This window comes from Numida meleagris, chromosome 5, assembly GCF_002078875.1.
Source record: "Numida meleagris isolate 19003 breed g44 Domestic line chromosome 5, NumMel1.0, whole genome shotgun sequence".
In the NCBI taxonomy this organism is placed as follows: Eukaryota; Metazoa; Chordata; class Aves; order Galliformes; family Numididae; genus Numida; species Numida meleagris.
Genome location: NC_034413.1, coordinates 8,118,420 through 8,134,372, shown reverse-complemented (window position 1 = coordinate 8,134,372; position 15,953 = coordinate 8,118,420). Strand labels below are relative to the sequence as shown.

General features: G+C 37.1%; 1 protein-coding gene across 1 annotated transcript in view; it reads right to left on the bottom strand.

The window, feature by feature from the left end:
• The window catches only part of NRAP (nebulin related anchoring protein), a 47,418-nt gene extending 34,200 nt beyond the window's left edge, over nucleotides 1-13,218 (bottom strand). The window contains exons 1-11 of the mRNA XM_021400250.1: nucleotides 13,050-13,218; nucleotides 12,689-12,783; nucleotides 11,902-11,989; nucleotides 9,522-9,626; nucleotides 8,908-9,012; nucleotides 7,908-8,015; nucleotides 6,979-7,083; nucleotides 6,261-6,368; nucleotides 4,591-4,695; nucleotides 2,046-2,150; nucleotides 1-117 (exon numbers count right to left, since the gene is read on the bottom strand). Of these exons, the coding sequence (XP_021255925.1) occupies nucleotides 1-117; nucleotides 2,046-2,150; nucleotides 4,591-4,695; nucleotides 6,261-6,368; nucleotides 6,979-7,083; nucleotides 7,908-8,015; nucleotides 8,908-9,012; nucleotides 9,522-9,626; nucleotides 11,902-11,989; nucleotides 12,689-12,783; nucleotides 13,050-13,121 (1,113 nt within the window). The 5' untranslated portion in view covers nucleotides 13,122-13,218. The remainder of the gene's footprint in view (nucleotides 118-2,045; nucleotides 2,151-4,590; nucleotides 4,696-6,260; nucleotides 6,369-6,978; nucleotides 7,084-7,907; nucleotides 8,016-8,907; nucleotides 9,013-9,521; nucleotides 9,627-11,901; nucleotides 11,990-12,688; nucleotides 12,784-13,049) is intronic.

Here is a 15,953-nt window from a genome sequence, read left to right as displayed (position 1 = left end):
CTCACTAACAAGCTTGTTAGCACTTTGGGCTTGTTTAAGGACCAGGTTGTCTTCAGCAGTTAGAGAGTGAAAGTGAGCTGCACCTTTCATCTTGGAAAGATCTTTTTTGTATTTTATCTGAAAAGTAAAAAAATTATAAAATAGATGCCTATCTTTTCACTGCTGCTTTTTGGACTGGCTATGTGAGTTGCAATAGGACTTTTCCCGTTCTTGCTTTCATAAGAAAATAGAACTTACAAAGTTGAAACATTGCAAGTTGTTATTTCCTGAAATAAACCAGGCATAAAATCACAACCCAAACAATTCCTGCAAAGCCACTTTAATAGACAGCAGTTTTTAACCTTTTTTTTTTTTAACATAAATTGAACAGTATTGGTTGTTGTTTGTAGCTTAAACAGGTAACTAGCAGACTCATGACCAGAGACTGCTTGGAGCTTGTGTGCTCTTCTCTTACTGAAGTTAATTGTCAGTACTTTAATTTTAGAATTCTGCTCTGAGAATTACATACAGATAGTTATCAAGCTTTCTGTGATTTTTTCCTTTTGTAGAAACTAGCTTTATGAGAAAGCCTTATCTTCTTGGATTTTCAATGCTTTTAAAACAATTATATTTCTCTACCAAATGAGAATCACTGAGATCACAGAGATAAGCTATCTCTTATTTTAATTGAGACATCTGGTTGAGGTCTTAAATTGGGCTAGGATGGATAAATAATATTTGTGTTGGCCTTTGCCAGACTTTGCCTAGAAGAACCCTGTTTGGAATATATTCCAGTGTTTCTTGCTTACAAGGAGATGCTTGTGTTCTCCATCTCATAGCAGTGCCTATAAAAGCAGATTCACAATGTACAAAATAAATTATTTGAAATGTGCTGAAGTGTAAAGTTATTATTTCTTTTTATTTTCCAAGCCTGCTCACTAATTCATACGCTTTAAAGATATTAAATTTGCATGGTAAGCACTCAAGCGAGGTAACGTTACTGGTATCAATCATCCCTTCTCTCCACTGCAGATCTTAGAATTAGACTCATAGAGTCATGTAAGTTGGAAAAGATCTTCAGGATCATCAACGTTAATAAGGAAACTGCTGACCATTCACATTTTGAAAAAAACATGGAACTGCCATCTTTAGCTGGAGTGGTTAATGATCCCCTGTTTAAACAAGAAATATTTGAGTTTGTCATAGGGGATTTGGTCACGGAAGGTCTCGAGTTTTTTATATGGTCTCTGTCTGTAAGCTCAAGTAACAGAATGTCACCGATCCTTTCACTCTGGTTTATTGCTAGTGTCTGGTGCAGGCTAGTACAAGCTGAAAGACTCAAGCATCTGTTAGCTTCCCAAAAGACAGACTGAGCCCATCAGCTCCGATAGCCTCGGAGGGGGCAGGTGTCCTCACAACAGAGTCCGTCACTCACAGGAACCCTTCACAGCAGCCACAGGGTAGTGACCTCATTTTTGTCACTGCTAGAAACAGTCTCCTCAAGCAGGACTGAAGCTCTTTAATCAATGGGCTGCATGCAGGAATCACACATCACCATCTTTTTTGCCAATTCTTCAGCATATCGCCCAAAACTAAAAATCAACAGCTTAGAAATAAGCTAAGCCTTATGTGGTGACAATGTCATACTCCATATGACTTGCTTTGCGCTAGAGGCATGATACATCAAAATATCAAACCAGTTCAGCTCATTCATCCTCCATTTATTCACTACTGGGAATATACCACAGTAGTCCAGAGGATGATTAAGGCAGTTGAAGGTTTCATTAATAATACAGGTGCAGATTTGCCAGGAGGGTTAGCCTAACAGTAGGGATCCCCATTAGTTGCTACTTCCACCTCCTCTCTCACACGAGCTGGAGCTGTGTCCCCTTTTATTAATAGATATTATTAATCCCTGGAGCTATCCAGTTCCCAGCAACACAGTGAAATGTCATCCTTGTTTACTTCTCAGGTGTAATTTTAGCATTTTCCTTCTAGAACACTGCTCTAACAAACTGATGCTTTTAATTGTTTATGAATTGTATTGATCTGGGTTTCATACTTACATCACTTGCCAATTCATTTGCTTTCTTGGCATTTTGATAAGCTGGAGTGATCATAGCAGGAAAGCTTCCTTTCCCTCTGCGTTCTTCATACTCGTTCATATAATCCTGGGGAAAAAAACAGGGTGTTTATTCATCATATATAAGTATGGTGGTGTCATGGATGATTTCACAGAGCCCCATAGTCTTTGCTAGCAGTAAGGTTCATTACTTAGTTATTATTATTTTTTAACAAAAGAGAAAGTAAGATGATCAACCTTAAGAATGAAATCGCCCACTAAATTAACTGTGCCTGCAAGAGCAATTTAGGCAGCAATTATCTGTGGTCAACATAGCATTCAAGTGTATAACTATATGCATCCTTTTAATTTTACCCTTATTCTTACTGATGTGATATTTCCTATCGTGCCTTTGTCAATCTACATTTGCTGGAAGAATAAAAAAAACTGGAATAATATCTAACGATTTGAGCAGCCAGATTTTCTTAAACTTTCCAAGTTTAGCATGGGGACCTGATAGAAGTGCCTTGACCTCACCATTGCCACTCCTCACCTCACAGCTAACCAAAACATAATACTTCTCTAGAAGCATCAGTACCTAGAAAATACAGTGGTGAACTCTTTTGGAAACAAAGTCACAAAATTCAATTTTCTTGATTTAAAAAAAAAAGGGGGTTCTGGAATTATACTATTAAAACTATAAATAAGTTTTACCATTTGAAAAGCTTTTTGATGACTTAATAGCAAAATACTGGAACTTTTTTAGCATGGCATTACATAATGACCACCTCAAAGCTTTCCAGATCTGGGGAGAACGTGGTAAGCATGCACACAAGTAAGGTATAGTGTCATGTGTCTTCTCTGTAATATTTTGTTGTGCTTTGTAGCAAAGAGCCAATGTAAGCAAAAAAAATTAATCTGTAGCATGTCAGGAGTATCATGGAGAGCACAGCATAGATAGAAATTACTATAAATACTTAGGGTATCTTTCTTGTGACTTCTCAGTGCAAAACATTTAATTGTGAGTAATTTTGTGCAACATCACTATCACATGATATGATAGGTCATATTGTAAGTTTGTGAACAATATAGTTATTGCATCCACACTATTCTATAAACAGGCACAGAAAATTAAAAAAAAATCCTTGACTCATCAGCTGAGTTTTTAAACTCAGTCTTTTAAAATGACATTCATGAGCCTGAATTCTTCAGACTAAATTGTCGTTTTCTCTTTTTTGTAACATCTTCATTTCGTGTTATTTCTAATATCATTCATATTCCAAAACATAATTTTAAAATTCCAAATAATTAATTTAAACTATTTAACTAGTTTTTCAAAAATCAATAAAACAGCATACAGTAAAATTATTTACATTGCCTTATGTATGTACATGTACACACGTATCTGCACACGTGTAACATGTATAATGTAGCCTCATGATCTTGACTGTTAAAATTCCAATACCTTTACTCATGTTAAGTCATACTGAATTCAGAAAAATCCATTAATTTCAGTGGTTCACTTTTATTTGAATAAAACTATCAGAATCCAGCCTATTAAGATTAAAACTCAAATTAAATTTGAAGTCTGTGACTGAAGTTTCAAAGATACTTTCAAAGAAAAAAAGACTTAAATTAATTCAAATGATAGAAGCATTCCAATCCTTGAAGATGCAATTAGCACTTTTTCAAACTCATTTTATTTGTTTATTCTTACTAAAACTTGTAGGAGCTCAAGAGATAGAAAGTTATTGAAGGCTCCCTTCTAAACTCATTATTCAAGGATGGATTGCTTTTCACACATCACAAAGATGTAATGTTAGACAGAAGCAGTGAACAAATGTAAAATTCCCAAATGTCTTAGGACAATATACTTCCTATTCCTTCCAAAGAATATGGGTCTGATAAGGAGTTAGGATGAGAAACCTAAACTAACCATATAATTCTTCTTTGCAAAAAAATTATTCAATTCCTTTCAAATTCCATTTAGCTGTATTACTTCTATTTAACTTTACCATTTCCCTGGAAGAGGCATAACTTAATCAGAGTAGAACTTTGGATGCTATTTGGAAGACCACAAAAATAATTGTATTACATTTAAAAACAATGAAACCAAGAAGAATGCCGCAGACTAAAACAGAAATAAATCCTATTTGGGTCCACATATGTAGAACTACAACTTGTCAGTGTTACAATACCAATTTTGTAGAAAAGCCAACAACTAAGAGAACTTGCACATATTCAGAGCTGCAAAGATTCTAGGATTTCTGAAAATAATGGCATAATATCCTTTACTGCTTACTAACTTCCTATCATTTCATGATCCTTTCACATTTTCTCCCAGCTGAATTTCCATTTTTCTTTCTAAGGGAATGGAAAAGTTTCCACACATAAACACATCTCAGTGATACATAGAAATACCATAACAGAAATGTTCAGTGCATACATGTACACAGATGAGATTTGCCACAGTAGGACTTACCCTCCCATAACGCAAATGACCCTACATAAGGATCTGCAATGACACTGATCTCTTGGATGCTGCATACCTGACCATACTGATCTATGTTTTCTCTTGCAGAAGCAACATCTGATCCAGCTGTATGGCTGGCTTTTCCCTTGATTTCTTTTTCATATATTTGATGATACTTTACCTAGATGGATTTAAAAAGGAAAAAAAAAAGGAAAAGAATCATCTGGATGAGTTTAATCTAGCACACAAATATCGTATAACAAAAAACAATCAATGGCACACACATGTTGATAATTTCTATTGCCACCAATCTTCAGAAGTCAAATATGCCATTTAAAGATATAAAAACAAAAATGGTGGTGTAGTTAATAATACACACTACGAATGTAGGGCTTGCCATTTTAAACCATACCAAGAGTTCAGTGTATTCAATACCCCCTGCTTCTCAGAGGCTAATCTCTGACGTTCAAGCTAAAAAAACCATAACTAATTGTAATGTAAATTCATGGTTACTACAGTGCACTTCTTCCTACTTAATTTGCAACATGGTCACCTGCATGACATTAATAAAGTGCCATGTTTCTGAATGATGGTGATCTTCCAATGATGAAGGGAATTCTAGGCAATCAACCTTCAAATTTAGACCAAGATTTGCACTTCTGCTGAAGTAAAAATAATGCCTTTAACCTGATGCTGCCCTTCAATCGGCATTTCTCTTTGCTGACAAAGGGTCTTCCACAGATCAAAGGCAAACAAAGGCATTTAAATGTTTTAGAGTAAGTTGCTTTTGCCTTCAAAATTACAGATCTCTTCTTATTCTCCTTGATGACTCTTAATAATGTTTTAGATTCACTTCCACTGAGTTAGCACAATATGTTATCTTATCCAACAAATAATGCTTTACTTTCACTCTCCAGTGACAAAACACAATTAATTGTGCATTCTGAAGCAATACTGATGTCCTTTTACAATGCTCTTTAAGGATTACAGGGATGTTGTGGGTTTGTTCTGTTTGGAAAGGAAAAGGAAGCCAATAAAGATCAGTACATCAAAGAGTTTAACAAACACATACACATACACACACAAAAGATGATAAGGAAAAGTAAAGGAAAGTAAAATCAGTAGAATAGAAAGCAATTGTTTATATACATATTCCTATATCAAATGTATTCACATACATATGCATCTGTGTGTATATAAATATATCAAATTGGTATTCAAGAAGCTTGTTTCTTTGGCTCATGTAAGCTTCATCCTGCAACGGTGCAGAAGAGACAATGAGCTGCAAGGACTCACTAGGAGCATGGTAAGTCATGGCCAAGCAGAACTCTGCAAACACAGCCCTCCCCTCATACAAGTCCACCAAGGAGTATTGTAGCTGTTGTGTAAGTCAGAACTGCTCTTCAGCCCTTCTAATTGATACTTGGTTGGGCAGAATGAAATCAAAGACATCCAGCTGACTCCTTATTGTCTTCCTTCTACCTACCATGCAACAGGAGGCTGGGTAAAGAGAAGACTTTTGCCCACCAAAATCCACAGTGTTTATTCACAAATAAACAGATTTTCTCTTTGTGCATAAAAATCAACTTTGTTCCTTAAAAAGAAAACAATTTTGTTTATGAAGTGCACTGCACCTGTAAATCCCCAGTGCTCACGAGATTTCTGCCAGTAAGCATTTTAATCTAAATTTTGTATAAGAATTTATTTTTTTTCTTTCCAAAAAGAGACTTTGCTTGGGACACTTACATCACTGGCTAATTCATTTGCTCTCTTGGCAATTTGATAAGCAGGCGTGATCATAGCAGGAAAGCTGCCTTTCCCTCTCTGTTCTTCAAAGTCTTCAGTGTATTTCAACTGTGAAAACAAACAAACAAAACAGAATAAAAACAGAACAAACAACAACAATGAATAAACAAAAAAAAACAGGACTGATCAGAGAAATGTATCTTGGTTACACACATAATCAGGTCTTAAAGTTACAAAGTCCAGCATTCAATGGCCGTCAACTCCAAACCATCTAGATCTACCTCCTTTGCATGTATGCTTTACCATGTGATCACACACCTTCTGCAGGACCTTTGTGTCTCATTCAGTGTGCAGAATGAAGCACAGTTGTTTAAAAAAACAAATGCAACATTGTCTGAAAGATGCCTGCTCTGTTTCTATTAGTTCCTTCTCTACGTTGCATGGCATCTGGTTACTGGATATAGAGCAGACTGGTTCTCTGCATTCAGTTCTGACAGCCAAGTCCCATAACATCCTAGAACTGAACAGTCATTATATCTGGAAGTACTAACACTTAATGGCAAAATATGGTAATGGTAAAATCAAGTATATTTTAAGATACATACATTCCAAGTATTAATTTTTACTTTTATGTTCAGGTGTGCAAGTTTATTTATAAATGTCTTAAGAGTCACTTTCAGAGTCAAAAATGAATCACCCTGTATTTTTTTCCACTTACATCACTTGCAAGCTGCCCTCCAGCCTTCGCATGGAGTATATCTGGAGTATCTACAACAGAGGTGAACTTTGAAACTCTCTCTTCATGTCCCCGCCTATACTCCACCTGGGGGAAGGATACATACATAAAATACATATTACAAGCAATAAGTAGCAAATATATTATTTTTCTCTCAGAAAGTATCAGTAGAAAGTGAGCAGCAGTAGTCAAGAGATTCCCCACAGCAGAGTCAAGTTTTTGGCATACTGAAGTCTCCATTTCCTTAAAGTGAATGCTGGAAGGAGACAGAAGTGGCCCCAGATAATCAAAGTTTTAAATGATACTAGATTTATGTGAGCCATACATTAGATTAAAATATTACAAGAACAGACATTAATAGCCCAAAGTACTAAGATCATACAGACAGTATAGAAAAAAATGCAATACTTTAAATCATTTGTACAGGATTTATTTTTACTTGATTGTTTTCAATTGAATTGTTATTTTTATGAAGAGGCAATTTTGTGTACATATATGATCTAATTTAGCTTGTAAATGAATTAAGTTTAATATTAAAAGTATTTAATTGCATATAATAAAGAGAGCGGAAAAGATCAGAAGATGGGGAAAGAAAAGATCAATAAAGCCACCAAATGAAAATAAAAGTAATGAAATAAATGCTTTAGAGTGCTCGTGATCTTATTCAGGTTGTAATAAGTTACAGAAGAAAGATGCTTTATATTCCCGGAAATGTCTGTATTGTCATTTATCCTATCTGATTATTTTTCCCAAAGCAAGTAGTTTGTGAATCGTGTTTCTTGCATCACGTTAGAGTTTTATTTTGTAGGATTATCTTCATTAAGGGGTATACTGTCTAAAGAGAATGGCCTAAACCCAGGATCCTCCAACTTCAGGAAGTCTTATACATGATTAAAAAAACTAACACTTACATTACTGCTCAGTTGAGTGGCTCTCTTAGCCACTTGATAACCTGGAGTGATCATAGCAGGAAAGCTGCCTTTGCCTCGATGCACCTCATATTCTTCTGTATACTGGAGCTGGAAAATTAACATTTTGGTTTTGTTGTTCCAAAGAAACATGCTGTAGTTTAGTATGATTACTCTTTCAACACCTCCTTCCCAAAGGTCTGCAGCTTTTACCCTACAAAGTTGTTAGGTATGAACATGTCCTACTTCCAAAATAAACAAACAAAAGACAAAAACAAAACAAAACAAAAAAAAAAAACAAGCCAACCAACATTCCACCTTCATATCTATTATCCATGGTTAGTTTTCTGTGTTAGTTAGGTCACTAACCCATTGTAAGGGCAGAGGCAGTCGTAATTCAGAATTTATTTTCTCCTATAAAGGAAAGACAATCGATGAAAGTTCTGCTCCATGGAAAATAAGACATGCTTTCCATCCTAAGTTGTAAAAGAGTACTAAGTACTAGATAAAGATATAATCAAGGTCAGGTCAGATATCTTTGATCAATATCTGAAGTGCATCTCTGCTATATAAATACAGAAATGTGTGATTTCCAGGATAGGCAATAACATTGTTATGTGACTGCTCACCAATAGCCATACTGTTAATGATGGAAGTAGACTCATACAATAACTTGAGTTAGAAGGGATGCACGAGAATCATCAAGACCAACTCCTGGCTCCACACAGAGCAACCCATAATTCAAACCCTATGTCTGAGAGTGTTGTCTAAACTCTTTTTGAACTCTGGCAGACTTGGGGGAATGACCAACGCCCTGGGGAGCCTATTTCAGTGCTCAACCACCCTCCTGGTGAAGAATGCATTCCTAATATCCAATCCAAACCTCCCCTAATGCAGCAGTAGGTATGTCAGTATTTCTTTTAGTAGCATCTTACTGAAGGTTTGAGTTTGATGCACTTTTCAGCCATGAAAATGAATCTATTTCTAATGTCAGTGCACTTACATCATTCAGAGTCTTCTGCGCCTGAGTTATCCTGACCATCTGGGGATCTGGTATGCTTCCTGAGTACCATGAAGTTCCCCCCTCATAGGCAGCATAGTAAGCATTCTACAAAACAAAAATTAAATAACTACTAATCTGTATCCTTGTTTTAAAAAGCAAGCAGATGGTCTGAGAGGAAGAAATGGAAACACACAATGCTGTGGAAGCAAAATTTACCCTCCGATGACATACAGCACAAGGCTTCCACATACCTTCAGAATGCCAGACATCAAGATGTCAGGACATGGGATCCTGGATTAAGACCCAAATAATTCCCTTGGGAATCAGACCACTTGTTGCGAAGCATCAGTGTCAGTTGAAAGGAAACATGTTGAGTATGTCTGCACACGCAGCAGTCTAATTGCTAGCTGTATAGGTACGCTCATCACTTCCCATCTTCTGCCACCTAAGCTACACTCAAGCTACATAGCCATAAATAGTTCAGCCAAATAAGAAGCATTTGGCTTTCTCAGCATTAGAAAGCTGTGAGTAAACCTCTAAGGCTCAGGACTGCCAACGGAAAACTTTGTTCTCCTGCAGGCTTAAGGCTTGGAGACTTGAGGGTTATTTCTTACCTGGCTGGCCAGTTGTTGGGATTTATATGTAGCTTCAATGTCTCTGGACCTCATATCCCACTGAAAGGCAGATTTGAATTGCTCACTCTCTCCTCGATATTTTACCTACAAAACAATTAACTTGGTATTAGTAGCATGTTAGTACAGTCTAAACACATCACTCTCAGGAGGAGGAGAAGGGAGACAAATAAGGTCAAGTCTTAGTCCACAGTGATATGGAATCTGCAAATCAAAGCAAGAAAAAGAGTGCTGTTCCCACAACAACAAGATTGGATTTAGTTTTAAGGTCAAAACTCTGTTTTGTAACCCACACAACATGCTTCAACCTAGCCTTGGTTCTATTATGAAGCTTCACAGCTGTAAAGGAACAGTATATTAGACCTGAAATTTGACACAAAGCTCTAAAAGAATAAATTACTCTTTAGATAACACTTTTGGGGGAAAAAAATCTACAAGGACTAAAATCCTGAAGAATTTTTAAGCAGAACATGCCAATGAAGTATTCAATGAAATAACTATTCCCCGGTGAGCAATACAGCAACTGTATAAATGCAAGTGGGTACTATATTTAGTCCTGGGTCATTGTTTTCCTCTTGTTACTTTTATCATGACAGCATACCAGAAATCCAACTGAAATCACACCTCTACTACATAACATACTCTACATACGCAAAAACAAAAAAAAAAAAAAAAGAGCCATTGTACTGAAGAGTGCAAAAACTAAACTGACTTGACAGAAGAGACACTCAACATGTGCGGTTATCTTCAATTTATAAATTAAGTACAGAGGCACACAGAGATTAATGATTTGTCTACAACACAGAATTTCTGTGTAGAGAGAAGCTGAATTTTTATCTCTGTATTCACTTATGTGAAAAGAGTATGTTAGAAATAAGTATGTTTTCTCCTTAAGAAGTCTAAAAATAAGAAAAAAAATAAAGTAGCAATTGAAACAAGCTAGTACTACTTTATACATTTACCAGTGAAATAGTGTTCCTACATGCAAAATTTCTACAGAAGTGCTCCCTTTAAGTAAGTACTGCAGAATCAGCTTCTTTACTACCCTTAGCAATTTTCTCTCTGGAGCAGAACCTCATTACGTGATTGAAAAGGACAGAAGGTGCTTGAGGTGTTTAAAAAAAAAAAAAAAAAGCAAGGGAAAATGATCTTTGAGCTATAATTTGTCTGCTGTATATATTCATATGCACTGGAAGTATCTGTGTCATATCATGCCTAAAACCAGAAATAGAACCTACAGTAATCCCAAACTCATTCCTGACCAGATCTGTCACACGCAGCTAAAAGTAAGTGTGACAGTCACTGTGTTGAAAAAGTTCCTGCCTCTGATGTTGCCAAACCTGGTGCATAATAATAATGCACAAGAATGATAAAGATACAGCATCTCATAAAAGTTATTAAATGTGCTTCCGCTTTGTACGGCTAACACAGAAAAACAGAATGATGTAGTGCGCTATATGTAATAAAACGTACTTCTTTTATTTCAGTAATGTCTCATCGGATTTAAACACATTGGTTTTTGTACTAAATGTAGCCCTGCAATGAGTAGGGTTTTAGGGTACTGAAAGGCATGACATAGAACTGAGATTGCAAACAATTATGGGCTGGCTTCGTGCTTCTCATTTTATAAGAGTTCATAGGCACGTTAAGTTGGAAACGAACACACCTGGAGGAAAACAACGCAAGGCAGGAAGAGCGGCGTTCGGCAGGAAAGAAGACTTGGGGCACCTCTAGAGGTTCAGCGGTGCACAGCAGCCTTCTGCACGAGCTGCGCTTAAACGGGCGCGGAAAGCTGTGCCAGCCTTAACGTTCTCCCAAAATATTTTCAGCAAAAGCATGCAAAGTTCCCTGCGCTTTGTGTTTCCTCGCGAAAGTGAAATATCAGCTCCGATTTTTCAGGTATATTTGACGAAGTGTTTGCGTGAACTTTTGCCCAGCTCTTGCTGAGATAGATTTTGTTTGTTTGTTTCATGGCATTCAGTATCAGTTTCAGATGAGATCATAAAGCAAGTAGGTCATTCTTGTTTCATAACAGCTGTGTAACCCCCTTAGTTTAGTTACTAAGTTTGCGTACTCTGGGCAGTGTCTCCTGCAGCTTACGCAAACAATGCTTCCATATGGATTGCCAGACATGGTATATAAGAGTCTGCTATCCATTTTTCCTTTTCAAAGTATTGTTTGGTTTCTTATGAATGAAACAGCTCTAAAAATCATAATTCAAACCTGGGCTGCAGTTTTTACCGCTCTTAAAGGGTACAAAAGGTTAAATACAGAACACGTACTTATATTTTTACAACACAACCTGAACACAATGGCAAAATTTTAATCAGAGCCAAACACATTTGGCCCTCAAACTTCTTACCTCACTTACCACTTCCGATAGTTTTTTAGCATTTAAATTTATTGGTGTCTCAAACACGCTTGTGAAGGCATTGTTTTTTGGGTTGTGCCTGAGAAAAGAAGCATAAAAGGATTTTAGGAATGTACCAGACAGCCCACAAGAAAGGTTCTCTTTGAGCACTTGAAAACAATATCAGCCTCCACCCTCCCCCCCCCCCCAGTACGTAACTTTTCCCCCACTCAAACACAGATCTCAGATTACATTCAAGTTATTATTGTATGGAGTAGGTGCCTAGAGCAAAATTAATTTTAATGATCATCATATCAATGCTGTGTTTCTAATAACAAAAGAGAATAATAGAATAAAAAACAACTGTCATCTCTCCTTTTTCTGCTGACAAATTTGACAGGAACTGATCATTATAAAATAAAAACTTCCGAGAACAAACCAACTCCAAAATCTGCATTTTATACATTTTCCTGATGATTAACTCAACCTTGTTAACTCTTAACCACTGATTCAGAAAGAGCTGAATTTTATGACTGGGTTCACTCTCTTCCCAAAATACTGAAATGGAACCTAATTTGGTATCTTTTAACATGCTGGACAAATGAGGAAGCTTTATCTTTAACAAGAGTTTCCCACCATTGTTGAACCACTTAAATGCAAAGATATGCACTCAGGCTCTAATAATATATTGTTACATATCACATAGGAACAGACTGAGTCTAAATGGCGATCTTCTACTGCATTAGGATTACTTGACAATATTTAAAAATAAAATAAAACACAAAGGAAACAAACTTACACTTGACAGTAAGGCTTTTTCTCATGGCTAGCAAAGTTGTTCACTGTTAACATCATCTTGCACACTTCACAGTGAAAACAGGCTTTATGCCACGTCTGGAAATACCACAAAAGGGAAACCAAACAGACATGATTTGTATTTCATTATTATTCTTTTGAGTTTTATATTTCAGTATTGACCCGTTCCACCCATTTCATGAACCTGAAGGATTCTTCTTCAAATATATGCCTATTATTAACTCATTTCAGATCTGACCCCTGTTACGAGTTAAGAACTTCTGGAACCAAGAGATCTGCACTGTGTTAAAAGTGCCAATCTATACATTTATTATAGTCCAAAATAATAAAGAAAAAGAACTGACCTGATCTATACAGTTAATCTTCTCAGCAGGGTAAACCCCATAGCCACATCTAGCACACGGCTGCACATTCATCTTGAAATCCACAGAGTGAAAAATATATAGGTTTGTACAAAAGGTTCAAAGAGTATGAAAAGTGACTTTTTGGCCTGCGCAAAGCACGCTCTAGACACTCCAGTCAGGGCCTTTTGCCGTGGTCAATGGCTCCCATTAAAGCTCTGAATTGAAGTCTGTTGCTCCGCTTCCTGACCTTCTGTTTCAAAGTCAGCTGCAGGCTGGCTTTTAAAGCTGCCAGTTAGTAAGAGCAGTTATTTTGGCAACTGTGTCAGTGCGTAAGGGAGGGTAGCAATATCTTTCTCTAAATAGAAGAATGAACTCACGGAATCAAGTCATGTCCATGTGAACATTAGGATCGGATCATTTCATATTTCAGTTTTGTTCTAAAGCCTGTTGTCGTAAGCCCAGGGGGAAGATAAAAGCCTACACAGCAGCAATTCATCAGTCACCGCTCACCCTGATACACACCAAATGACTTTATGTAGGGCTGCTCTGGAGCATTACATTAGGAGGCACCACCAGAGAAGCAGGCCAGAGATGGGTTTGGAGCACCCTGGCCCTTTGTTATATTCGTTCTCCACCACTGTCTTGTCAACCATTGCTCCAGATGTAGGACACACAGCAACACGGGCCTCTTATCTCAAAGAGCTCTAAATGCGGTGGGTGCAAATCCAAACATCTATCCCCCATGGATAAAAACATCAGAAAGGAATGATTTACTTATGGAATGAACAAGGCAGCTTTTTAAGAGCGCCCACAAAGTGCAGGCTGGCACAGATCTGAGTATAAAAACTGCTGATAACACTATTTAAGAGTCATTATGCTTGACATTAGGATTCAGCCAAATTATTATCATTGTCATGACCACTCTGGACAAAAATTAAAAAAAAAGTTACTAAATTTTACTAGCTACAAATGGTCAGGATTTGAGATTTCCATCTCAAAAGAACACATTACACCTCCACTTGCAGGGCTCTACAGCCCTGGGACATAAAAGTTGTCTCAGTCATACATGCATCTGTACCAGTTTCTCCATCTGCAGCAGTTCTGGGATATTGTCAAGCATTTTCCTTCTACAGAAATCACAAAAAAAAAAAAAGAATCAAAATCATTTCTGTCCAAAGTCTCTGGGTATGCTTAGAGAGCCTCCTATGCAAGAGATGGGGATACACTGTTCTGCTTAACTTATGACTGAATGCTGACAATGTGCTGGCACAAGGTGCTATCAACAACTGGCACACTGAAAATAGACACTAATCTGATGAGCAATAGGTATGGCACAAAGTTTTGCAAACACTTAAGGCTGTTCAAAATAGGTGATTAATATGAACATACAGACACTTCTATTTTCTTTAAAAACATACGGTTACAGAATAAAACTTGTAGTGCAATTACTGATGTGTTTCCTCATGCTATTTCTCTGGGAACTGGGAGCAGTTTTATGTTGACTAATTTATATCACCATAATATATATCATGCTCACACCTGTGAACCTAAATAATTTGGTGGTCTTCCAGTTTCCTTTTTCACACAGCTCTTCATGTTGTTGCAAACTGCCATTACATTTATACAAGTGACCGCTATTAGGGTCATGGTGGACAGGCTGTCTCTTCTTTATTAGGCAATGGGCACGCTACCAGCTGCTGCCCCTTTGTGTCTATCTGCTCCAAGAGTCAATATATCATTTATTTTCTAGATAGCCCCTGTTGTTTTGATCCCACACAAGAAACAAAGATGTATGTCCTCCTCCTCTCCCCGCACATTCCTGAAATGGGCGCAGAGAGGCGCTGAAAACAGCCTGTCCCCAAATCAAAAAGACTTCATCCAGGAGCCATTTTAACACTGAAGATCTGGACAGGACTCTAGGATGCACTGTGCACCCACACGTTCCTTCCAAGCCAAGAGGCTTGTCACAGCTAGGTATCACAAATAGAACTTACTTCATTTCAAGAGAGACAGAGCATGCTTGTTTCTTTTTCACCACAACACAGATTACCAACTTGGCTGAAAGTCAGCCAATGTTTTCCAAGTTCTCCTTCTTCTCCTAGGTTACAGCATATCCAAAAAGAGAAGTAGGGTAAGTAACAATGTCCTGGGCAGCAACATCCTTTCCAAGACACACTATTTTCCCTCACATCCATTGTGCCCCAGTTCTGCCGAAGTCTATTGAAGACTTTCCCATTCCTGAGCTCCTCAAAATTGTCCTGTTGTACGCTCTGTGCTTCACCACTCTGGATTAAGACCAGAGCTGCTATCAGAAAAGAGAGTTTACTGAAAAAAAAAAAAAAAAAAAAAAACAAGCATTGCACGGTGTCATTACAAAGTACATGCTCCATTTTGATCATGCAAGGAATGAAAGACAAACAAAAAAAATTGCACTGCCTTCTTGTTTAAAAAAAAAAAAAAAAAAAACAAGCATTGCACGGTGTCATTACAAAGTACATGCTCCATTTTGATCATGCAAGGAATGAAATCACAAAACCAGTGCAAGTTTGTTATCTTGACAAATCTTAGCAAGACATTTTTTCTTCCGTTAAAAGCTCATTGTGGCTTTTTTCCTCCCTTAGTAGGGCCCCATAAAGGCTTTTTGATATCAATGAAAATCTTAAAAGGCTTTACTTAACAGTAGAACCTTAATCAATGTGGTTTAAAAGTACCGCAGTTACATACAAAGTACAAGGAGACAGTACCTTGAAAGTGCAAATTAGTAGGAAGAAACATTGTTACCTCTCCAAGTACCTTTTATTCATTGAATTAAGTGCATAAAAAACTTACAGCGTGCCTGCATCAAGAATCTGAATCTAAAAGCACATTCTAGTCACACAAAATAACCTCTTAACAGACATTCAA